General features: G+C 34.9%; 1 protein-coding gene across 2 annotated transcripts in view; it reads right to left on the bottom strand.

Moving 5' to 3' along the window:
- Nucleotides 1-27,375, bottom strand: part of SEMA4D (semaphorin 4D) — a 78,071-nt gene that overhangs the window by 26,123 nt on the left and 24,573 nt on the right. For both annotated transcript variants that reach the window (XM_083353794.1, XM_083353793.1), the window contains exons 2-10: nucleotides 15,110-15,474; nucleotides 12,310-12,455; nucleotides 11,553-11,615; nucleotides 8,544-8,642; nucleotides 5,491-5,584; nucleotides 4,703-4,816; nucleotides 3,850-4,001; nucleotides 1,451-1,626; nucleotides 1,210-1,366 (exon numbers count right to left, since the gene is read on the bottom strand). In XM_083353794.1, coding sequence (XP_083209920.1) covers nucleotides 1,210-1,366; nucleotides 1,451-1,626; nucleotides 3,850-4,001; nucleotides 4,703-4,816; nucleotides 5,491-5,584; nucleotides 8,544-8,642; nucleotides 11,553-11,615; nucleotides 12,310-12,455; nucleotides 15,110-15,371 — 1,263 coding nt within the window. In that variant the 5' untranslated portion in view covers nucleotides 15,372-15,474. The remainder of the gene's footprint in view (nucleotides 1-1,209; nucleotides 1,367-1,450; nucleotides 1,627-3,849; nucleotides 4,002-4,702; nucleotides 4,817-5,490; nucleotides 5,585-8,543; nucleotides 8,643-11,552; nucleotides 11,616-12,309; nucleotides 12,456-15,109; nucleotides 15,475-27,375) is intronic.

Genomic DNA, 27,375 nt, shown 5'->3' on the forward strand with positions numbered 1-27,375 from the left:
GGAAATGAAATAGCACACTAGGAATCTTGAAGTTATTATAGCAATAGCATTTAAACTTATACACCGCCCCACAGTGCTATACAGCACTCTCTGGGTGGTTTACAAATGTCAGCACATTGCCCCCAACAATCTAGATCATGTTACCGACCTCAGAAAGTTGGAAGGCTAAGTCAACTTTAAGCTCATGAGGATCGAACTACAGACTGTGCACAGACTTTGATTGTAATACTGCATCTTAACCACTATGCCACCAGGGCTCTTATAACATATAGTCAACAATAAAAATGGAATCTATCATGCTTTTAATGGTTTGCACTGTTTTCTTTTGTAATGTATGCCACATAGTTACATCATCTGAGTTGGACAATTATATAAATGTTCTAAACAAATCAAATAGATAATAAGTATTTTTCTTCCTCAATTTTTTCACCAAAAATATTTCCCATATATAGCTAGTTATTAACATCAGACAAGCAAACCTAAAATATACCTTATAATAATCTTAAACTAGCTAAATTGAGGGATCCTTGTGCTTTGTGAGCTTGGTTGTTTTCTTGTAGACCAGGGGTGTCAAACTGAGGCCGCACTCCCAGCTCCAGCAGTGCAAAACAAGTCACGATACATCGTGACACATCACTTGATGTGGTGAGTTGGACACCCGTGTTGTAGACATTTCATTACCCAAACTAGGGAACATCATCAAAGCTAGGTTGAAAACAACCAAGCTCAACAAGCACTAAGGATTCCTCATTTCCACCCTGAGCTACAATATTCTTCTTTATTGGTACTAGCTAATTTTTCCTTAATTAAGCCAAAGGGGCAAAAGGATATCCCTATCAATTAAGACTAACCTAATAGATGTTTAAAACCATCAGTGAGATTCCAGTGTTAAGACCAAGACTATGGTTCTCTTAAAATCCTCCCTTGTGGTCTTCAAAGATACAATTTAGCACTTATCAATGATGTTATTCCTGCTGTTTAAATAAAGAATGAAATTGCAGCAGTCCGTTTGGTTTTTATTCACCTTGTCAAGAGGTGTAAGAAATAACCCACTCACGACTGGTGCTACTATTGTTTGGAGATTATCACTATTAAAACTAGACGCCATCACAAGTGCATCTAATATTGAATAAAAACTGTCCTTACAATTGTTTTTTAGAAACCAAGATGAGGGAACAGTAACCAATTTATAGGTTATCCAGAACTTACTGCTCCAGGCCGTGGCTTAGGAATCTCTCCATTGTATCGCAACCATTTTGTATGGGATTGTTCAACTGTGGTGCTTTGCATGTACTTTCCTTTGGCAAAAACATCTTCCACTGTGGAAATATTGTAGGCACACACTGCTGAGAGACCTACATTATTCCTTTAAAAAAAAAAGGAGACTTATTCAACTTTTTACACTCCTATGGTAACAAATGGGGCTCTAAAACAAAAAGCTATTACTTACAACTGAGGAGTAAAAACCCCATAAATCACTGGTTCTTTTAAATTTGAAGTCTTTAGAATAAAAATATCGTTGACAATGTTGAAAAATAAATTTTTCTCTGGGACTGAACAAAACAACCGAGCCTTGAGGTAGGTAGTCCATTTTTTTTGTAAAGTTCGATGTCCTCCTTGGTCCCCCTTGGGAAAAAAAAGTATTTTTATTGTCCAAGAACAATATTTTTTTTAAAACAGTTTTGCACTGTTACACTGTTTGAGTAGATACAAAATATGAAATTCTGCCAGGCCACTTTTACATTTTAAGTACATATTTAAAAAGCGCCAAACACTGAGGAAAAGTTCCAACCTTAAAATATCCATATCCAAACTTAACTAGAAATGTTCTGATCACAAAATTCAGCTACAATATGGAGGTCTAAATGGTCTGTTTGGAGGTTAAAACAATTCTGGAGCATGTCTTCGCCAAAGTTTCAACATGATATTAATGATCAGAATGTCAGATTTCAGAACTGAAATGTTTTGACTTTGGAACCTATTGTGTACACACACACACACACACCACACCACACCACCACCACAAAACTTTTCAAATAAATGAATAAGAGCCTGTAGGCAGTTTCTGCTTTCACTTCATTATATATTAATAAAGGCCACTCAGGGTCTCTATAATGTTAATGGCTTCAGGGCTGCTGTGATAAATACAGCTTTTTCCCACACTACAAACAACTTTGGCATTAGGAAGAATTGTGTCTTCTCCCTGTGAAATTGGGGAGCAGTTGAAAATGTTTCTGTTTCCCTCTGCCTTTGTGGCACAGGAAGAATTGTGCTCCTGCACTGCTAAGTAACAGGAAGCCTCAACCTCCAAATAATTTTAAGTCAGAGCTTCTAAAGGAGAAATGTGTAATCCTGAAAGAACTAAAATTTAAAACATCCCTGGTCTCCAGCCTTTGCTGTGACTGCACCTTTTCAAAAAAATGGACATCTTTTCCTAACTACCACCAGCAATGCAACAAAGGTATGCTTATTTTTGTGCTTGTATGTGTGTGCCTTCAATTTATTATTGGCTCCTGACAACTGCTTCTACTAGTCCCTGCAGTTTTCTTGGCAAGATTTCAAAAGTAGTTTGCCATTAGCTGCTTCCTAGAGCTGAGAAAGAGCAACTGGTAAAAGGTCACCAGGTTTTCTGCCTAAAGTGGGGCTAGAATTCAGTCTCTCAGTTTCTAGCCTGGTGCCTTAACCACTACATCAAGCTTGCTCTCACATTTCCCTACCCTCTTCCATATAATTCCATGTTAAAAAAATGGGAATCCAGATCATATATTAGTTGTACTACCACTTCAAAGTAATGACAAGCTGTCATTGGGTAGAGAACCATCATTGCCACACCAAAGTGCATTTGGTAAAACTGCTGGGATTTCACAAATCTTGCAGGCTTCATCAGCTTGTATTGCTTAATTACACGTTGCAAATTAAAAGCAGAGCCTAATATCTTGCAAACTCCCGCACCCTTCCACCCACAATAAAAGTACAAGATGACAAAGCATTAAATGTTCTTTGGGGGGGGGGGGGAATCACATTGTTTCATGGTAAATAGATCCCCAACAAAAGGAACTTTTTTTTAAACTGCACTCACATAAGAGTGGCAGCACACTGGATATCAGCAATTTTCTCTTGGCACAGAAAGACACATTCCAGTCAAATAAGTTTGATGTCTTGATGCCAAGTGGTCCCTATTTCCTAATTCCCTCAGGCTGACAATGACCGATAAGCATATATATATATATATATATATATATATATATATATATATATATATATATATATATATATATATATATATATATATATATAAAAGGAGAGAAGTGTGTGATAGCATCATAAAAATCCTTGGTTTTTCAGGATACCATACTAAGCCTTTAATTTTCACAGACAATTAGCAATTTTACTAAGCAATTCTGTTACCTCAGCAAAAAAAACCCTCATCAATAATTATCAACTGCTGAAAATAATTTGGAATGCTTTTAATGTTTCCTTCCCACGGAGAACTATATAAGATGCCTTCAAGATGATGATGATGAACAATGTCTTGAAATCCCTCACTTTAGGCTATGCTGGCTGGGACTGCCAGGAGTTAACAACATTTGGCAAGCCATGAAAATTATGGCTGTCTACAAACAGTCCAGTTTAATGTTATAGTGCTCTGTTGGAAGCACAGCAGATCTAATTTAAAGAATGGCAAGTTTGGCTCCTAAGCAGAAAGGACAAAAAAAACCCTAACACTGTTACCCTTGGGGATAGGCTGGGAAGAAGAGGCATGTCTGGACTGACAAAACAAATTCTTGTTTCAACTGGTTCCATCCTCCATCCCAGAAAGAAATAGAAAATGTTTTTACTATGACCCACCTTACAGACTCTAGCTATCCTTGGAATCATCAGTTTGTTAAGGAATTCATATTCCACTGATACCTCGGTGAAAAAGAAGTACACTTTGTCGTCATCTTCATCAGGGCTTTCTGGATCAGCTCTTATCACATCAGCAAAAATAAAACTTGGTTCTACATAAAGGAAATATAAACAAAATTGACTACCATCTAATTATTCTCCTGTGGGCCCCATTTCTGTAATGGTTCATTGGATACTTTTTATTATTTGCATGTTTCAAAAACCTAACAGGAAAAGCATTGAGACACCACAAACTCTTGCCATGGATTAAACTCAGAAATCAAGATTTACGTACATGATTGAATTATTGATTCCAATCTAAATTCCTCGTTTCTCAAATAAGTTGCAAATACATACATAGCTCCCAAGACATGATGACTGTTTTGATAAACAGCATTGGATGCAACCCAATGGAATATTCTATGGGGCAGTGAGTTGCAAAAACAAGTTGAGCAGGTTACTTTCCTTGTTGTTTGCAGGTTGAAAGGTCTCCAGGTCATTTATAATCAAAGCCAAATTGCCTAAATCAAAACCAGTGTTTAGCCAAAGAGTCTAAATACTGAAATCATACTTGGAATTTTGACATCTCTTTCAAACATAGATGGAAAATTCAGAAAAAAGTTATTTTCTGCAGCTATAGGTTTGAAAGAAATGCTGTTGGTTTTTTTAAAAGAAAAATATAGGAAAATATCTACATGAGATAAAATTTGACGGTTTGTTGACGAACATTTTAATGTACTTTTTTTTTTTTTTTTGGAATTCCGGGTCATTTTTTGTATTTCTCTAGGATCAAACCCCCTCTAAATTTCCTTACCATTAAGCCAAGGAATTGCATATTCTGTCCTTAGTGGATTTTGAAGCGAGTTCCTAGAAATAATAGGTTCACTTCCTAAAAAATTGTAAGATGTTGCAGAGTAAAGATCCCCATCTATAGAACAACAACAAAACAGAATAAAAATAAATGTATTTCGCTTGAAACATTATATCACACGCCATAGTACTATTTTGCTTTCCCATCCTGATTAAAATTGTACAAAGCTTTAAAAACTGCTTTCTTCCTACCCATCAAATCCCTAAATACCATTTCTCTAAAAAAAATATTTATTTTGTATTGCTTTTAAAATAATGGAAATGAAAGAAACCCACAAAAGATAAAAACTACATGCATTATTAAAGAAAAGGAAAAAAAACAGTATGAAAAAATTAACAAAAGAAAAATAAAACAGTGCAATCTTTTAAATGTAGTTACAATTCAATATGTAGTTATTTAATGCAATTATTATTCCACTACATATTTATTTCTAATGTACCTCATTTCTATTCTTATATAAACTTTGCATTTGTTGGTTGAGTTCTTTGGTGTACAAGTAGAAGACAGGGTGATTTTAAAAAATCTTCTCTCTCATGAAGAGACGGAGAGATTTAAAAAAAATATGAGGAAAGCAAAATTTAATAACAATTATTTATGCCAATTACCTTTTTTAAATCAGAAAAATTCAGTTCTAAAAATAGCTCGAAAGAACCTTGAGTACTACTGCTAAACAAACATGTATATCTTCCTGATTTTGTTTAAGGAATAAAATTGTTGAACTGTATACTTACCAACCATGACTGATGTATAACTTTGTGCAGGATCAAATGGGCATCTTCCTTTACCATCTTCATTTCTCCCCATAAGCTTAAATGTTGCCAGATTCTACAAAACAGTTTAATTTTTGTTATTTTCTATTTGAAATATAAGTAGCTACATTCTACTTTACAGTTTTGTGTGTGTGTGTGTGTGTATGTGCGCGCGCGCACGGGCATGCACACACACGCACATACACAGGGGGAAAGGGAAGGGAGAAGGTTGGAATTTTCAATTGGAACACCGTCTTTGGAATTCATATAGACATCTACAGAGCTATAACATTTCATTTTTGGGTCAGACACTGCCCAAAAGTATGCTCTCATGATTATTCAATTTATTCAAATATTTTTATTCCTACTAAAGACAATTCAAAGTGGCAAACAACAAAAACAAAATAATTAAAATGTCAGTGGACTGGAGATACACAAAGACCAAACTCATGCAATCATTTTTGAAATCATCCGCTGAAATATTCATAACTGTTTCAACTCATTCCAGACTTCAGTCTATTATCTCCTAGTGAATATCCCAAGACTTAATTTAAATAACAAATGAGATATTACCTTAGATGCTACAATAATATTGTTTCTTCCCCATGCTATCATCTCAACATAAAAGATATAAATGTAAAAATTATTAAGGAAATCAGCATTTGATATCTTAAATAAGCCATTTTTAAAATTACAGAATAGCTGTATTTATTTTAATGAAATTAAAAAGGCCTGTACTTAAAAAAGGAACAAAATCCAGAACTGTTTAACTTTAGCAGGATAGTACATATTTGCACTGTATGAAATCATTGAGTCTTATCAACCCTGTTATATTAATGAACAAATGAACCAAAATCAAAGTTATGAGTGTGCTCTGAATCATAAAAGTATTTGCTTTTGAAATAAATTAGCACTGTTACTTTCCATTACATATACAAGAATATGTATAAGGAGACTGTTTCAAACAAACCACAAGGGGAGAGAGAGAGAGAGAGCTGTCTGGCAAAGACCTGGAACTGAATGACATCTCTGCCCCTATTTTGCTCAGATTCTACTTTTTCCCTACATAGGAAGGGTAGAATGAGCCAACTTGCCACAGCCAACTCGCCACGGCCAACTCACCATGGCCAATTTGCTGACACCAACTCGCTGCGAGACAACTTGCCGTGGCCAGCTCACCATGGGACAACCCGCTATGGGACAATTCAACAATTCAGTTTGATTATTTAAAATAATTAAAAGAATATTTAAATTTTTGTCATTCACATTTCATTTTCTCCCTCCTTTGGCTTCCTTTCTTTAATAATTCTATTCCACTGTTTCTTTGATATTACTGCAACTCTTGTCCTGCAGTGAGTTTTCCCGCAGCGAGTTAACCATGGCAAGTTGTCCCGCAGCAAGTTGGTTGTGGTGAGTTGGCCGCAGCGAGTTGTCGCAGAAAGGGAATGCTGTCGCAAACCACCTATTCTCTGTTAATGTTTTTCTGCACTGTGTGGAATTCTGGACCCATAAGACTATAAAAAAACTCTACTGGTTCTGGACAATATTTGCTGTAAACAGTTGCCCTCTATTTCCGATCAAACAGAGGACCACCTCTATTTGAGAATGCTCATGTCTGCCCTGTTTTCACAATGTGTAAGAATCTATCATTATCTGCAATCAACAAAGGAAGGGTTGAGTCTTCATTTAGAAGCAAAATGAAGGAAAGGTTGCATTTAGAATGAAATTAAGAGTGAGCAAAAATTCACGAAAGAGTAATATGGACAACTGAGGTATGCGGTAGAAAGAAAGCTGATATGCTATGGAGATTATTGATTATATTCATTCATGTCTCAGGTAGAAATATGCAAAACTCTTTTGCCTAAATATGTAGGAAGCCTTTTATTATCATAACTTTGTTGCCATCCAAATCAGAAAACTAAGTAGCAATTTGAAACAAATACCGTTTATAACTATTTTGACCTCCTGTTTTGTTCTGAAGGTTACATGATTTTCTCAATCTCGATAAAATAAGAAAATATTTAGAGACCTGAATTAAACGTGAAGCATACTGAATTTGACTATACATATGAAGGAAAAAAGGTATGCAAATTCAATTTTTAATATGCCAAGAAATTACTATTCTAATTCTTAAAAAATAGATGGATAAAATTATGATAAAAATTAAGAGACAAAAGAGTGAAAGTGAAAAAAATCCAGAATGTCAACACACGATTCAGAATGTTAAATAACGCTTCTAATAATAAAGAAATCCATTAAAGTAACAAAACTGCAGCAGTGTAATATAGAAATGGGAACTACATAGGTTTAAAAAGATGACATTGCTTTTGAAGTGATGTTAAATAAAGTAAGTTCGTAAGAAGAAAAGTTCACAAGAATTTTGTCCTTGGGAACAAAACAAGATCCAAATAAATGATCTATAGAATAACAACAACAATAGAGTTGGAAGGGACCTTGAAGGTCTTCCAGTCCAACCCCCTGCTCAGGCAGCAAAACCTATAGCATTTCAGACAAATGGCTGTCCAGTCTCTTCTTAAAAACTTCCAGCGTTGGAGCATTCACAACTTCTGGAGGCAGGTTGTTCCACTGATTTAATTGTTCTAACTGTCAGGAAATTTTTCCTTTGTTCTAGGTTGCTTCTCTCTTTGATTAGTTTCCATCCATTGCTTCTTGTCCTGCCTTATAATATAGAATACAGTGTATGGAAAGCAGGCAGGTGTGTTTTTGTTAAAAAGATGTCATTCTAAAGGATTCAGAATTGAAAAATAATGATCGAGTCAGGAGCTGACAGGGAGCAGAGAAATGGAGAGTCAATAAGTGCTTAGGTAAAGAAATAAAAGGAATATCAGACATGCAGGATGTTTCCATATGGTCTATTGTAAAAACAACATTCATTAACAAGGACAAGTCTTTATATCATACATTTTGTAAGAAATTTTAACTGAACTCCAATCATGCAACATGGGGTTTTGCTCTATTCACTACTGAACGTAATTTTCCAGTTGTCCCTAAATAAACTGTATTTTCACACTTACCAGATGATCACAGATAGGCTGAAATGCATTTGTTCCACACACATAGAGCGAAGTATCATTCAAATATTGTAAGACACGAACATAGTTAAGGCACTCTGTCTGTAAAAAAAAATTGACAGGAGAGAAAATAAAGAAGGCAATTAATCAAAACCTCAATATTTTTGAAAAAAAAATTCCAAAATTAGTAACACAAATGTCTTTAACTTGTGTACACAGGTAAGTTTCATCTCAACCATTCTGAGCATCCAGGTGCTAATACAACTGGTAACTAAAAGGATTAGTAACTCTATTACCTCTCCCCCCCCTTGCTATCAACCTTTTCTTTTGTGCACTAATATAAGTCTAAAGGAAAAAATGCTCTTCTTTTTATTATTCTGTGCTCTGAGAGCTTTTTCGGATGAAAGAGAGTACAGATTACGCTGCTAGGAAAAATAAAAGAGCTAAACTACTGTATTAGTAACAAACTGCTGCTAGGAAATATAATTATTTAGATGCTAGATCACTGAGCCTGTAACCAATTCAATAAACAATGTTCTTCTAAAAAATTTTGTAATAGATTATTAGGAGTTTATAAAATCAATAAAAATACAATAAAAATGTAGAAAATTTGTTTCATCAATAATTGGGGCAAATAGCCAATATTAAATATAAGATGCTAGATCATTGAGCCTGTAATCAATTCAATAAAAATGTTCTCCTAAAGAATTTTGTAATACGACTATTAGAATTTTGTAAAGTTGGCAAAAATACAATAAAAAGGGAAGAAAAATTGTTTCATCAGTAACTGGGGCAAATAGCCAATATTAAATATAAGTTTAAATGGATTAACCATGGGTTAAAATAATAGCCAATCAAATGTAGTTTTTAAAAAAATCCTTCAATATATTATTAGCCCACGCCCATTCCTGTTAGTAATCAAACTGCCTACTTTGTTTGCTACCATATAAAATTAGGAAATGTGCTATACACTACCCAATTAAGAAAACCTTTCTACCTCCTCAAGTCACTGTGATCCGAGTGTAATTCTCCATATTTGTGCAGTGGAGCTCACATACATGATTTTCAATTTCTTGGCACTCATCCTGAGGCCAGTTATGCTGCCTAATATGCTACCTAGCACAGGAGAATCTAATCCTAATGCTAAATGTAATACAGTATACAGCTTTTAGCTTACAAGAGGGAGGCAGTGAGAAACTTTCATTTATCTGTGAACTGTGTCAGTATAGAAGAAATGACAATATGTTGACTGCCCATATAGTAAGGGTAAGAATTCAAGTAGTAAGAATTCAAGTAGTCCTTGCTTGCCAATGATAATTCGGATCAGGAACTTGGGCACTAAGCAATGCAGTCCTAAGTTATGATGTCACAACTTATAATGGTAGTTCAGGCAGCTCCGGTTGCCATCATTAGGTAAATCCTGTGAGGTTGTGGCATGCTGTGGTTATATAATCACTATTTGTTGCCATCTTGGTAGCTTCCCCCATTGACTTTGTAAGCCAGCAGTGAAGATCACAAATGGAGATCACGTGACCGCAAACTGCTGCAACAGTGTAACTGCGAACTGCTTGCCAAGTGCTTGAATAATGACCACCTGACTGCAGGGATGCTGTGACAACTGCAACTATGAGGACCTGTCATAAATGTTCCTTATTCAGCACCATCATAACTTCAAATGGTTGTTGGATGAGCAGCTGTTAAACAAGAAGTACATGTAGCAGATGCTGCAATCTCAATGGAAGGCAAAAAAATTAAACATGGGGCTTTAGTAGATCTCCCACTGAGGACTGTGAAAGGTAAGACATCAGGTTTAGTCCTAAATAAGCTTTTTTGTTGGACAGAAAAAACTACATAACTAGTATCTGCCAAATACCCATCCGGGGTAGGCTGTATGAGCTCTAAAATGGGATAAAATACAGCTAATCTGTTTGCTATTCTATAGCTAAAACCCTTTGTTTAATAATTCTCATAGCTTGACTATACTCCATGCAATCTTATGCCGGCTGATGTATAAGTATGCACTATTGATTTATCACCACATATGTACGTATAGGACAGAAATCTATTGCTTTACTAATTTAATATAATTGCATTGTATTTTTAGTGAGCATGCCAATCTAAATACCACTTCTAACAATGGCAGGATGCTTCAAAAATTCAGAATTCAGTTGCCTTCTTTCCATCTTTAAAAATCTTTTGAAAGATAATGAAAAATAACAAATTAACACTGATAACAACTTTCTCACTGCTCAGAGCACAAACATTTGGCAAATTGTTTTTTCCCCTGACATTATATATGTACACACACACACACACACACACACACACACACCATGAACCTACCAAAGAAATTGCATGTGAAAAATGATTATTTGATCCTCCTTTAATTTTGAGGCTATTTCCTCAGGCATCCAAACTCTCAACATCCTCACAGCACGGAGCTGGGAACATTCATTTCAACAAAAGTAAAGAGAGATGCCAAATGATGGGTTCCACATTTGTGCTGTTAATCAAAAACTGATGTTAACAGCAAAGGAGAGGATTTTATCATCCTAGTAGGGGGGAAAAACACTCCCATTTGGTTCCAAAGCAGCAAATGTAAAGAAGATGCAAACCAAATGCCTTTTTTCCAATAGGTTGCCAATCCTTCAACACTAGTGTTTTCCAAAGTGTTGCAACAAAAAACCAAGCCTGTATATATACTGGAAGGTGAAGACGACAGATGGAAGCAGTAGCTGGTTTAGGGAGTGGCTGTCCCAGTTTAATACTGCTTCTACCACATTTAAAGAAAAGTAAGAACACACACGAGTATGCTTTCTTAGAAGTACTTTGTGGTTAAAAAGATCAACTACTGTCATACATATGTACACAAATATGGCACGTTTGGCATTATGAGTTACCATGGAAAACTCACTCTACTACTATTTTAGGACCACCTAAAACAAAATTTCTTCATACCAATGTTTTCTTCAAAGTCAAATGGGTATGTGACAAACAACAACATTTACTCACCTGTTTTGATTTGCCCTTTTCTGCACATTTCGTTTTCTTGTCTTCTGTTACCTTCCAAAACACCTGGAGGAAAACAGAAGAACAAATCCAAAGTCTTTCCTGATGCTATTGCTCACAGCAATTAATACTAAAGCCAGAAAATAGACAGTATTCCAAGACAAACACAAATGAAAATTCAAGACTAAATAAATAGGCACTGTCTTGACAAAAGACTTTCTCAAACATACCTGCCATTTTGGAGCTATGTCAGCATAAACTAAGCTTGAGCAACAACAACAAAAGGCAAAATTATTACATATTATTTATTCTATTCTATACTGAATGAATTTCTGCAGTGACTCATTATACCCTGAAGACTAAAAGGTCCTTCTCCATGCTTGAAGACATTTCCTACAGTGAATGGGCAATATAAGCAGCAGGAAAGCAATAATATAAAAGGCTACTGTGAATCAAAGACTCAGCAGCTGGAAAATAGCTGACAAGTTCCACCCGATAAAAGCATCTAGATTGACTTTTTACGCTTTTCATATATCTATGTCAGAATTATTATGCTAGTAGAATTTCACCAGCAGTGTGCTTCTACTCATAACCACAGAAATCTTAATATTGCTCTGAAATGGTACTAGGAAGCAAATGCTCTTAAATTCACTGACTTATCTCTGATGAGCAAATGCTCTTAAATTCACTGACTTATCTGTATGACTGCATCATTGGTCAAGGGCAGAAAAATCTGAGAACCATAAAACTGCATACCTACCTCTTCCTTTTTTTCCACAATGTTGAATGAATTCAAAGCAAATATAACTTCTCTAGCCCCCACATACAAAGTTTCTCTGTCTTCGTCTAGTAACAAGGTTGAGTAGTTAGATATTTCTGGCTCTTGAAAGTGTACCAGATGAACTTCTGTTAATAAACAATGATTTCAGAGCAAATGTTAATTCAAAACATAGCAATCTTAAGGCAAACATTAATCAAAACAAAGATCTGTTAGAGTCTTCATTTTGAGTCATGCAATGTTACATTAAAACAGCACAATTTACTAACTAGGATTTACAGAAACCTAAGAGGCAAAAAGTAACTCAAATGTTTAACTGAAATTTGTAATTCAAAGTTATATGAAGTAATATGATGTTTGAGAATGGGGCTCTTCCTGAAAAGCAAGCATGAGGAAAATAAGGATTTGATACTGAAAAATGAACCAGAAATACTGGTACAAATATTAGTATGCATATTAGGATTAATATAAAGGTCAAACTCATTTGAGACAGACTGTAGAATGCTACTGGGACAAAGCAGTAATTGTTTCTTTAAGGTTTAAGGTTTATTAAATTTATATGCCGCCCTTCTCCCTGAGCGTAACATATAACAATTATAAGTATTTGTTCTCTGGCCATACTTATTCTTCACAAGTCAAAAAGCAAATGTAAAGAGAATTGGATTTCATTCAAATGGTCCTTATTCAAGAGACCAGATCTTGTGACCTGCAGTGAAAAATTTTATATATACAATTTTCTAGATTAGTTTTTGTCACTTTACAATAAGCAGAGAACAATCCTTTACTTAACCATATATTTTTTCAAGGACTTGTTATTCAGAAGTTTATGATAAGTAGTTTCAATGCTGGAATAAAACCCCAATGGAGTAAAAAGGGCCACCTATATTAGATGGAAGATTAATCTAAATAAATCAAGTCTATTTATTTTATATGGTATAGCTATTCCTTTAAAGAAGTCTGATTTTTGTTGGGGAGACGGATGCATTTATCAGATTTAGTTTGCTTTAACCAATTTTCCTACTCTTTTATTAAAACTTCTTTACAAATAGTTTGAAGAATCAAGAACTTTAATTATCTGTCTTAGTGTTGAAACTCTATGCATATTTTGTTGTTTCACTGTGTTCCTGAATAGCAATATGAATTGTATTCTGAAAGAATAGGGGAAATGAAAAGTCGTATGTAACAATGAACCGCCTTTCAAGGTTGCCTCCAAAAAAACTGAGGAATAATCAAAGGCAAAGATAAAATGGCAGCATATAATGTTGCTTTCTATACACTGTCACAGTTCCAAGTCTTGTTAGAACCTTCTGAATGGAACTTGCATTCCCATTGATTTCATTTTGGTTTTGTGCCAAGTCCTATGGATATATAAATACAATACTGCCTTGTTTCAGCACATTTAATTCCTCTCTTCCATGATGAATGAAAGTATGGTTTAAAATAATTAAGGAAATCTCAAACTGTTCAAACTAGTTGTATTTTTTTAAAGAAAGCTATTTGTCAATTTGATTTGAAAGCAAGGATAAGCAATTTGAAAGAGCTAAAAACTGATCCAACATATAGACTTAAGGGTATGTTAGTCCAAACCATAAGGAATAGCTTCTTTTGCAGACAGAAACTCTATCTTGGATGTAATGAATTTCAAAGAAATAATACCTGCATAAGCATTTCAAGATACAAATATACTGAGAGGGAGACTCAGGGGCAGATAAGTACTGCTGGGCACCATAAACATGGTGCTGACAGCCATGGAACTTAATGAGGCCACCCAGGTACCGTGTATTTAAAGGAAGAGCAAAGGGCTGAAGAAAATGTATCTCTGAGGGACTACAAGAGATTGTTGAAACAGCTTTTCTTGCAGAAATATTGAATAAGCAATTAAACAATAAGAATGCCAGCTGAGGACTAGGTTACAGAACCCTTCAGCATACAGTACATGGTCTTTTGAATAGCAACTACTTGAGAACAACTATTTGGCAATGGACGTAATGTACAAAATGTGTCACTCTTTCTATTCTATTTCTTAATTCCCTTGAGAACTGCAGTGGGTAGAATAATCTATAGTTCTGTTGTTGTTGTTTTTTCCCTTTAGAATGGCTTATGAAGCCAACCTTTGAAGTGGACAACTTAATAATTAAACATTTCCTCATGAACCAGATAATGGATTGGACTATCATCATCACTCAAAAGAATATCCACCAATTGGGTTACCTTATCTATCAAAATATCACTTGACAATTTCTCCTTAAGCAATACAGTAGCCAATGTTTACTATATTCATATTGAATTTCTGGGAAGGGAAATAAGAATAAAATTCCAGGTCTTATTAAATAGAAAATATTTGCATTTAAATATTTTAAATATTTTACCATTACATTAATGGAACTCATCACGCTTTATATCTGTTTGCTTTTTACACATATACTGCTTCTCTCTTTAGTGAAAACAATTATATGAAAATAAGCTCTAAATAGTGAGTTCAGGAATGAAACATTGGTCATTAAGCTATTTGTCCAGCCAAGTTTGCATTCTTTCCTGAATGAACATTATTTCTAGTAGTGTCTTATCACAAAGAAAAGAGGATTAAATAAGGTACACAAATGACCTAAATTAAATTCCCACTTATTTAACTGTCATATTAAAACAATTTAATATCATCCATTCAATTACACAGTACTTGCAAATTTACCTAATGTTTTTATTTCCATAAAATGTAAAGGTAGGCAAGCAGCATTATTAGAATGCCTTAAATTCATTATCATTACCTGAAACTATTTCTTACCTTTATGTTCCCAAGTAATTCGGGGTACTGGACCTAATGCCGCTGACATTCCAAGATATAAACTCATGATCCCATATAGAACAAGAGCCATGTCAAAGATTTTTGTTCTACAATTGTAGATAAGTAACTGCAGCAGCAAAATGTTTATTTGGCAAAAAAAGCCTTTTAACTTAGAAAGCTTGTGCAAATATAGAAATCCAATTAAATATGCTGTTGATTTCTTGTAAATGTCTATTATTGGATCACTTCTTCCAACAAACATATATTTGCCACAATGGTGAACAGAAGAAGCTTCTAGAATGAGCCTCAGTAATTCTTCTGCTTCTTAAGCACATGCTTCTGATTAGTTGGATTGGAATATAAAACTGCAGAAAGAAAAGGAAGGAATGAAGTGAGCAAAGGTTTTCACAAATGATTTCCAAGCTACTTCGTTCTTTGTAGTATAGCAGAAGACTGTGATCTTACAAAAGGAAAGAGTAGTTCATTTTCAAAAACACTCAAGAGGAGAAAATGACAGTAACGTTTTCCATGTGGTCTTGAAATTTATTTATGGCTAGCAGTTCAATATATTTAGAGACACATTTGCACAGAGGAAAAAGATGTGGTTTAATCTTTTTGCAAAATACTAAAATAGAATAAATCATATATATGCACAGATGTTTGAGATACAGGAAGCTTGAGGTATTTCTCTGAAATCTGCCCAAATGTATCACAAAATGGTTTCTAAACTACTAAAAGATTCAAAATCTATCCACAACATTGTCACATTATACACATTCTCACAGAATGATTGCCATGGTGTGTTTATGAGCGTAAGCAATGATATAATGCCCATAAAATTAACAGGCTTGCAAGTATCCATATTTGATCTAATAATGCCACTTATGACCCAGGATATTGTTAGAAATAAATATTATTCCTGAAGCTGGTGCTTTATGTCACAACATGAAAGTTTCCATTCTTTTTAAAAATAAAAATAAAGGTAGACCTCAATTTATAACCATTTGTTTAGCAACCATTTGGCACTGAAAAAAGTGGCTTACAACTGGTCCTTGCACCTGCGACTGTTACAGCATCCCATAGTCATGTGATCAAAATTCTGGCCCTTGGCAACCTGCATGTGTTTACGAAGACTGCAGCATCGTGGAGTCATGTGATCACCAGTTTCAATTTTCCCAGTTGGCTGCTGATAAGCAAAGTCAATGGGGGAAGCCAGATTCACGCAATGACCTCATGGTTCAATTAACAACTGCAGAGATTTGTTTTCACAACCATGCCAAAAAAGACTGCAAAACTGGGCTGACTCACTTTAATAACCAACAGTATTGGTTACAATAATAGTTGTAAATGGAGGACTGCCTGTATGCAAGATTAGAAAACATGGTGGGTACTAGGAAACATAATGGTGGACAAATTACCATCCCTGGACTCCATGCTGGGGATACAAGTTAAAATTAAACCTCTGTGTGCTACATGCATATTAAGGGCTACTTTCATGACTACTGTGAATCAAGGCCCTGCAATGTTAAGATTCCAACTTCCATCACATTACTGGGCTGACTGGTGTTAGGTGAGGTAAAGGGAATCATTTTATGGGAGGTAAGTCTTGTAAACCAGACAGACTATCAAGTGAAGTTATTCCTGTTTTCACAAAGGTCATTGTTGCAGTTCATAAAATATAGATGTGTTAAATATACATGACATCATCTACTAGAAAAGGCCTACCCCTCAACCATGTATTTTAATATTTCTGTGATCAATCTGTTGTCTATTCAAAGTTGTTTTTATATATTTCAACATCATATATGTCATATCATACTTGGAAATAATCTCAGAAAATTTACTGAGAATGCAATTAAACATGTACAGAATTGTTGCTTTAATACGTTACTCAGTTATAATTATGTTTCTAGGCAAAAGCATATTCTTCCTTATTTTGTTTGTTCTGGTTTATTTTATTTTATACCTTCATAAAAGGTGAACTAGGAGAAGTAACCAGAACAACTAACAAGTACTGTGGTATTGTAGCATACTATGGATATGAGGAGTCACTGAAAGTCAGGCAGCACACAATATTATTACTGTTATTGTGATCACCACTGTATCTACTAAGTTAATATGATGCCCAGCCTGATTTGATGATGATTCTGGAACATCAACTGGAGGGGGAAAAAATCAGAGTTCCACCTTCCATAAAAACATAGGAAAATAACTAAATGATGTCTCCATATTTTTTTCCAAAGTGGAACTAAATCTGCAAGAAAGCTAAACTATTGAGGATAAGACCCAAACTTTATAGAAATTGGTACAGAGATTTTGAGGCACATTACATTTTTGTGAACCATCCAGACATGTTTTACGTGTTTTGAATAACAATGTATTCAGATCAATGGAAAATCCAATTAATTCTTTGCTAGAACAATTTAACCAAATCCCACCTTTCATTTTCTCAGGACCAGAGAGGTAAACTGAAGGATACTAATAAGGATAAAAGACAGAAGGAAGACAGAGACATTGACACTTCAATGTTATTTACAATTTTACATAGTAATAGTAACAGTGTAGTAGTGAAAGAATAATCTGCAATGATAAAACTGAAAAAGCATAGTGGAATTTTTATTATATATTTAAATTTAATCCTGTGGAGACTCAAACCACAACTACGCTGCTCACAGATGCACATTCGGTCATCCTCCCCCTTCTCAACACAGTTCTTCCCTTCTCACAGGCTTTATATCACCAGTTTTTATCATTAACCACAGCTGTGGTCCACACATAAGACAGCTGGTTTCTTTCCTTTGCCACATGCAATACACAAAACCAGACTCTTCCTGCCTTCAAACATGTCTAGCTTGCTTAGCAGCACAGAGTGAATCCCTCCCTCTTCATTTTCCATGTGGAGGACAGTATTTGTGTGCATGCATATGTGTGCCTCCAAAAGGTTTACTTAATCATCAAGGTGACATCCTGAGATTTCCTATAACAAGTAAGCCCTACTGAGATGGGGGAAATTAATAAAGAAATTTAGGACTACCTACTCAGCTGCAATACTTTCCTCGGAAGTGGGACTTCTCTGGAAGCAAACATTCATGAGGATCAGGTTAATACAACCAAGCAGGAAAAGAAGGTTGCTTAAGAGGTTCCAGCCTGGCATTTTACAAGAAAAACTATCTGTGCCATCAACACTGACTCATGATATATACCATTCTATATATATACATTTTTGTTTTTTTAAAAAAATATTAGGCCTCCTAAATATTTATACAATGTGAACAGTTTTCCAGATACAGCTCAATGTCTACAAACTGATAGTTGCAGATGGCAGCCAAAAAGCCAAATTAATTTGACATAAATTTTGAAAAATTAAAATTAAATTCATCTGATTTCACATGACAAATCTTTTCTCATGTGGTAAAACTTACAAAATTTTGAATAAAGATTTAAAAGAATATCCTGAAACTGCTAGTCAACTACAGAAATGTTATTTGTCAGTTTATATTGCTTACAGGAGCAGGCTAAATACAGAAGATATTTACAGGTAACATTAGTCTCTGCAAATATTGACATTTTATCCAAAGAAAACAAGTACATCCCTTCTCACAGAACACTTTATTTATTTTGCAGCACAATACCCTCCCCCCCAAAAATAACTGTGAAATTCAAGGGTTTGGAGGGGTAGGATTGGGGATACTGGAAATTTAAATTTTGTATTTAGAATAAAAGTTTTACTTTTCATTTTATTGCCAGTTTTCTATATCTAGAGCAGACATGTCAAAAGCAACGTATCGGGACAATTTGGCCATTGCCGGCATTGGGTGGGCGCGGCTTCCATGTGATGCATCCGGCCCATGGGCCGGCAGTTTGACACCTCTGCTCTAGAGCTTTGCCTCTTGAAAAAAATAACAAAACAAACAGGTCTTGTGGTCTGAAAACCCCTATTCTACTTCCCTGTTTTTACAGAATTCTCAGGGAGTTTTTTTAGAGTTATTTGCTGAGAGACAAAAAATTAATTTGAAATATTCTAAATGTTAATACAGCGCAATAGCATAGCTTTCAACGCTATCCCTTTACTCCTACTAACGAGCACAAATCTCGATATATGTTAATACTTGTCAGATAATTATTTATTTTTGTTACATAGGTATGATTTAGAATACAAACATTTTATTATGCAATATCCTAAATGTTTACAATTCTTTAAAATCATGAGACAATGTGGAGAGAAGTCCTTTTTACCTCATCAATGAAATCTGTAGTTGACAAGCAATTCAGTGGCAAATTCAGTTATGTAAATAGCTCAGAAATAAATGTGTGTGTGTGTGTGTGTGTTTTATTTCTGGAATGAGCCTCTGGGTGAATGTGGGGAAAAATCCTGAAATACAAGGAAGAAGATAGAAATAAAATATTTTTTGTAATTGATGAAGAAGCTGATTATTATTTGGAATTAGGACTTCCTCTGAAGTTGACTATAAGCTTTGAATAGTATGTTTTAGTTCTAATTCTTTGAAAGATTAAAAATTCTTATATACTATTTTACTTCCTTTTCTGATAGCTATTATTTATTTTTAATATTTATTTATTTATTTTCATCATCACTAACGACCATATTAAAGCTTTATATTGAAAACTGGGATAAAATGATAAAAAATGTTTTTGGTAACTGCATTGATTTGTATTACTTCTAAAAATATTGCTGGCATTAGACAAATGCATAAAATAATACATAAAGCAGTGAACATCAAACTTTCTAAGATAGTGATCACTAAATAAATGTTCAAAAAATGTGAATCCTATCCCTTTCTGTTTCTGTTTTTTAACACCAGAGAAATTCATAATTTCTGGTGAATAAAATAATGATTACTATGTGACTTCCCATCTTTTGAAGATCTTTTAAAACTAAATGTTGAACCAAAATTATTTTTTAACCTCTTAAATGTAAACTTTGTCTTAGTTTGTGTATATCATATATGATCTACCGTGAGTCTTCTCTGCTCAAAAAGAATATTCAATAGAAATCCCTGAACACTAAAACTTTCATCTCAGAAAGACTAGCCCAGGGGTGTCAAACTCAATTTCATTGAGGGCCACATCAGCATTGTAGTTGCCCTTGGCGGGCCGGGTGGGTATGGCCAGGGTGGGCGTGGCTGGAGTGCATAAGGCCTACTGGGTGGGCATGGCCAGCTCTACATCGTTGGCATCAAGGGTGCCTATGGGGGCCTGGGCAGGAGTGGGACAGATCTGAGGGTCTCTGGCAGAAGGAGGGTCTCTGGGCCAGGGCCAAGGCAGTGGGGGCCATTCCCTCACTGTTTCCAGGATGGCTTCGCGGGCCACATGAAACCACTTTGCGGGCCGGATCCGGCCCCCGGGCCTTGTGTTTGACATGTCTGGACTAGCCAATTCAATAGCACTGAACCCTGGGGCTAAGGTCGATAAACTGAGTCAGACTAATAAATGTGGTAGAGACTGTGGCAAGATCACCTGCTAGACTCCTCAAACATCTAAAGTTCCACATATTCTGAGATCTGAGAAACTTAGAAGAAAGCATATATGTGGTTAAGCCTGCCTACGCTGGATAATAAAAATGAGAAATGAGGCTAGAAAGAACAAGAGTAGGTATTATCCAAAGTTTTGCATACAACAAGCAAAGACATTAAAATAATAAGAGAAACATTTAGAATGAAATCTAACTCTCTTCTCAGTTGTATGACAGAAGATCTGTATTACTGTATAATCTTCTACTGCACATAATTGGATGCCAGGCAGATGGATATGGAGTCTGCTCATCTCTCCTTTTAAAATATATTTATCTTTTTCATTGTGGAGTAGTTTAATGGCAGAACTAATAATCTTTGTGTTTTGGGATAAATTAGTATGTGTCACCCTAGGAAACAGCTGCTATAGTTAAGCAGTTTTATCTACTGCGAATGATCTACCCATTTTTGAAGTCTCCATAAATCCCTCCAAAACAACATTATTTTAAGTTGTTGGTTACATTTTATTAAATATGTAGATGACCATCCTATGTCCATAGGTATACATATACCAACCTATAACTTGAATTAAATCACCAAATATTTGAAATGTAGTGATCAAAATAACCATAAATTGGAAGTGCTTGCATCTACTTCAGGCTAGTGGAGAACAAGTGTGCAGAAAAATAAATAATTGAGAATGGAAATGTCTAGCTGGATTAAATTACTACTTCTTTATATAATGATAGAAGAAATGGTTCTGGGAAATTTGCAAACAAATAAGGCTATCAGCAATGGTTTTTGATATCTCTGAATTCAAATGCTAACCATAGTTAATAACTGGAAAGATAAAGGAAGCAATAACATGGGCATAAAAGAATGTTCACCATCTTCTAAGGACATCTTTGTAACGAAGTTCTAATTTCTTATGGATGCAATAGTATCTTTAGAAGTACCTAAAAAAGTACAGTCTTAAACAATGGGCCTCCAACAAGCAGAAATAACAGATAACACATTTCCTTGAAGGAAACAGTAAGCTTACTAATAGAGCGAATGCTCTACATTGTAGTCTCCCTGGGAGCTTCCAAGAGAAACATCTCCTCATAAGCATTCTTGGTCCAGGCAAACTAAAGGAAGGAGATCTTCTTGTCGTCTTCTCCACATGTATAGCCAATACTGGACACAAATAGCATTAAGAAATAAAACGTGTTGTTTTAACTGCTGAAGTTCAACGTATGTCTTTGATGAAGATGTAGTGTGGCTCTGAGAAATGTAATTATACAAGATTTATAGGTTGCCAATCAGTGAACAACACATCACTACAACAAGCTTATCTTTTGTTTGCAAAGCAGCTGCATATCTACAATATAGCCATACAATATTATTGGTGAGCAATCTGCCAACTGCTGATCCTTAGTAAAATCTCTTTGACAAATCCTCTCCCAGCCAAGAGCTTGTTTAATGTGCCCCTTGGGTGTGGAGTACCTTTTTTCAAGTACGCATATCAAGTGCTGCTAAAGTGATTTAGGACAGAAAGACAAAATAATGGGCTTTGCATCCCTAAACTTGGCTAAGAAAGAAAAAGTTAAACTTTGGAATGTTTCCATCATAACTTAAAACACATGGTAATAATTTTGTTGAAAGGATCTTTTGTGAAAATGGGAGTATCTTGTAGTGCTTTCCAGTTAAGTAGCCGCATACTGAATGTTTTATGTTTAAGTGCAAAACAAAACATAGTTGATTTGTATGAAATATTGTAGGAGACAATTCATCCTACTATTAAAAGCTACTGTTTAGAAAATGCTAAATAAATACAAGTAGTCCTTGACTTACGACTATTTGTTCAGTGAGCGTTCAACATTACAACATGAATGAAGAGACTTTTTTGTGCCCAATGTTATGGCTGTTGAAGTGCCCCTGAGGTTACATGATAAAAAATATTTGGCAGTCTGCTCACAATATGACCGCATGGGCATTGCAATGTCCCCCATTTACCTATCTCTCCCCGCTATCTTAGCTGCCCTCTCGGATCACCACACCTGGGAAACCCAGGCCAGCTCCCAGCCCCTTCAGGCCTGAAAGGCCTTAGCCAGGATCCACCGGTGTGCATAAACTGCCTCACAACTTATGAAGTTTTTCTGCAACTGTTGGCGGGCACGCCCAGTTTATTGTGACATGTGGGTTTCTTGAGACTGCTTCATGCCATTCTGCAAGTAGGCACCACCATCGCAATTGTTCAGAAGGCTCCTTAACCAAATTGCCTAATTTGAAGAAGCAACCTTCTGAATGATCACATGAATGGTACCCAGATGCAGAATGGTGCAAGATGGCTTTGATAAGAAGACTGCACCTTGCAATAGATAGGGCCTGTCAGCAGCTGCAGAAAACATGCAAAACATGTAGGGCAACCTATGCTTGCTGGGGGGGGGGGTGTAGCTGCCCATAGCCTCTTGGGCCACAGCAAATATTTGCATGCTGGTGGGCCCTATAGGTTATGCTGGGTCTCCCCCACTCCCTGAAGCACCTCCGCACTCCAAATCTCTGACTCCATCCACTTAACAACTCATGAGATCATTTACTGACAACCAGAAATGTAGTCATTGAGCAAAATGATCATGTAGCATTTTAATGATTGCTTCACTCAGTGACTGAGAGTCCAGTCCCAGTTGTAGCTGTAAGTCAAGAACTACCTGTCCATACAAAATATTTTTTTAAAAAAAATCTAGCTATGCATCTTACCCAAACAATTTTTAAAAATACATCAGGTGAAAATGTTTAAAAATGTAAATTTTTGACTTTTTTCTTGCTTTAATAAAATTGCTGGTCATTTTGAAGGATATCAGTTGTTGAATTTGTTGGTGATGACCAGGCTGAGTCTGAGGAAGAGGGTCAAACGGGTTATCAGTCATGAGTCCCTGCGTGCCCACAAATATCTAAATCCCACTCACTTTGAATTCCTTTAACTCCTGCTAATTTCCCTTAACTATTAGTAGTTCTGATTCTTGTAGTGTTTAAGCTTGCAATTAATCTTTATACTCATTTGAACTGCCTGATTTCCCCAGCACTTGACATAATTCCATATAAATCTATTCTCCCATCCATAAGTGGTTGATAGTATTACTTTGAAATGATGACAGGTTTCCAATTGTAATACAATTCTAAAATGAGCAGACTAGATAGCTGTTGAAATGAACTTTCACAAAGGAAGTTCTCCATTGGCTTTTCTCCTAGAAACCCATTTTACCTCTTAAAAGACAAGTACATTATTTTAATCCTGGAACAGGTGGTCTTTCCATTGTCCTGATCTGTGACCACTGAAAAGTTTATAGATCAAACCCAGGACTTTTTAATTATCACCCAAAACATATACTCCCAGCAGATGTTATAAAGCAAGTTTTTACACTACAGTGTAATTTTATCCAGCCACACTGATCCTGATTGAAAATTATGAAAACTAGATACTTCAGCAAAAATGCACGTTTCAAAAGCAATATTAGTTTTCTTCAGAAATATATATGCATTTATTTAATTTATATACAGCTTAGTTCTCATATGTTGACTGGACTGCTTCAGCTAGCAGACTGACATACTGAATGGCTGAAGCTTCTCTTCATAAGCAAATATTGTTGCTTTATTAGTATATGGGGTCACACCCTCTCGTAAAAACCTATAAAGTTTTTATATATAAATATATATAAATCATACAAATACATTAAAAAAATAAATCTTTCATCTACAGGCTGAACTGCTTCAGCTCAGACACAGATTTCTTATAAAAGAAGGAAGCATCCCTATGCAAAATGCATTATTACTGCCTGTCAGGGACAATCAGTCACCATTTGCAATGCATGGAAGCTTATCCCACTTTAGTTTGTATTTATTTATTTATAATTGTAATTTAGGAAAAAAAACTTATTTCAGTTGGGGTGATTTAAGGAAAAAAAACCTATTCCCCTATTATTATTATTATTATTATTATTATTATTATTATTATTATTATTATTATTATTTATTATTTATTATTATTATTATTAATAATAATAAATATTATTATAATATTATAATAAATATTATTATTATTAATAATAATAATAATAATAATAATAAATATTATTATTATATTATTATTATTATTATTATTATTATTATTATTATTATTATTATTATTATTATTATTATTATTTGTTAGATTTCTATACTGCCCTATTCCCGAAGGTCTCAGGGCGGTTTACAGGGCAAAATAAAAACAGTTAAAACAGTACAAAAATTAAGATAACGTTAAAATTAAAATAGGATTAAATAACAATAGCCCAAATTTAAAATTCCCAACACCTGTCATTTTCTTTTAGAAAAAATCTGCCTGCCCTGTAGTGCATGCCTCCAATAGAAAAAAGGATACTCACCAATATGGAGTCTAAACTATCTGAATACCACTAAAAGGATGAATTTTATTGCTGGGCTTTAAAGGAACAGACTGAAATCTGTACTCCATGCAATACTGTGGGATTATCCAGGATAGGTTTGAGAGCCAGGTTTGGGGGGGGGGATTTGTTAGGAGATTGGCAGTTTGAATTCAAAAACAGCCATTCATGAAAACAAAGCCTTATTGCCTTCCTAAGAGTTAACAGAATGTTTTGACATGGATTCCTGAGGCAGCAGGATTCTTACATGCTCCTAGAGGAGTAAAGGGTTGTGGAGAAAGGAAAATGCAACCAATTTACACTGTCCAATGTTTGGCCACAAGGCCTTCAGTGTTTTTGTCTGTCAAGATCAGTTAAGGGGCTTAAAGTTAACTATCTGTCAGACATTAGTTACCATGAAATACTTGTCATCCTTCATTCTCATGCAAGAATGACAGTCTTTTCAGACAAGGGAGAACAGCAAGCCATTTCCCCAAATACAATTCCAGAATGGTAATTGTTTAATTATATGGTTCTCAAAAAAAAAAGTTCAATATGTACAGGCAGACAGGTTTTCATGATGGCTTCAGTGGAATGATTTCTAAGGGCAGAAAGAGAAGCAGTGTTTTTTAACAGTCAGAAGAAATTACCGCTGATTTGTTTGGGAAACATGTCTCCTTTTTCTGCCTTATTTCTCATATTTTCAACTTGTAGGCCAATGTGCATGCAAATCTGTTAGACAGGATTCTCAAATCTTGGCCAAACAATAAGTAAAAGGTAAAACAGTCTGGAGACTGAATGTATTTGCATATAAAAATATATGATGAGACCTCTGACTGCTTGGAAGATCCAGACAAATTGTAACTGATGGGTGGGCTAGAACTCACAAATGGTCTGATTTTAGCAAAGTTCCACAATTGCCACTTTTATTGTTAGACCAATCTCTTCAAGACCATGTTTTATTTTTAATCAGCAGGCCACAGGAATAAAATAAATAAAAACCAAAATAAAGCACTTCAACATAAAGAAGTAGTTATTTTACTATCTGTTTAAGAATATAATTTCAGAGAAATATTGAAAAATATTGTGTTATAATCTCAATACCAGAAAATCCACTGTTCATTTTGAAAAACGACTCTACTCTTGTTCCTCACCCCAATCTTTTCCCAAGATTTCCTATTTTAAAAAAACAGATTAAGGATAAAACTGCCTTTTGTCCCAATATTTCCATTTTCTCCTCCAAATCATTTGTATAGTTTTCTATGCTAAACTGAAGTAGCACATAAAACTATTTTTAATAGCAGGCAAAGGGTTATCAGAAAGCCACTTGATAATTTATGTGGATTTATCTTTGTGGGATAACAGATGTTAGGAAAATGCTTACAGCAGAACCAGCCTAAAACAGCTAAGATGTTAAGAATCTTTATCTAATCTAATCTAATCTAATCTAATCTATCTTTTAATACTGTACCTTAACATCAACATGCAATCATATGTCATTGTCTTTTAAAAATTATTTTATCATAAAGGGAAAAATAAGATCAGAAAGGTAAAGAAGAAATATCACCAAACAAAAAATTATGGATCAAGAAACTTGCTAGAAACTACTCTCTATATTACTAAGCTAGTAGCAAATTAGCCTCATAAATTTTTCAGTTCTGAATCAAGTTTTGGGAGAATCCAAGTTAAAGTTTATTTTTATCGGACAAAGATTATTATATAAAAACATAACTTTATGATTATTTTATCCTGGTTTAATGCACTGTTATTGAAGGATGCAAGGCATGTATGTATTAACTATTTAGATACTGGTATTATAATATAAAATCCCATGAAAAACACTTGTTGCTTCAGATATTGTACCACTTATGACATTAAAAGTGACAAACTACATTTAAAGACTGAAGTACGAAAGAAAGAAAGAAAGAAAGAAAGAAAGAAAGAAAGAAAGAAAGGAAGGAAGGAAGGAAGGAAGGAAGGAAGGAAGGAAGGAAGGAAGGAAGGAAAGAGAGAGAGAGAGAGAGAGAGAGAGAGAAAGAAAGAAAGAAAGAAAGAAAGAAAGAAAGAAAGAAAGAAAGAAAGAAAGAAAGAAAGAAAGAAAGAAAACTATCTGTCACCATTTGGAACTTGTCATTTTCTCCCTCATGAATCAGCTACTTTTAAGCATATGTTTTCTGTAAAAGGTAAAGATTTCCCTGTTAGTTGTGTCTGACTCTTGGACATGGTGGTCATCTCTATTTTTTGGCCAAGGGAGCCAGCATTGTCCAAAGTCCATTTCTGTGGTCATATGGCCAGTATGGCTATATTCCCACCAAAGTGATACTTATTAATCTACTTGCATTTGCATGCTTTCAAACTGCAGGATATATTTTCTGTATTGCATACTAAATGAACT

This window comes from Vipera ursinii (genome assembly GCF_947247035.1).
Source record: "Vipera ursinii genome assembly, chromosome: 2".
Lineage (NCBI taxonomy): Eukaryota > Metazoa > Chordata > Lepidosauria > Squamata > Viperidae > Vipera > Vipera ursinii.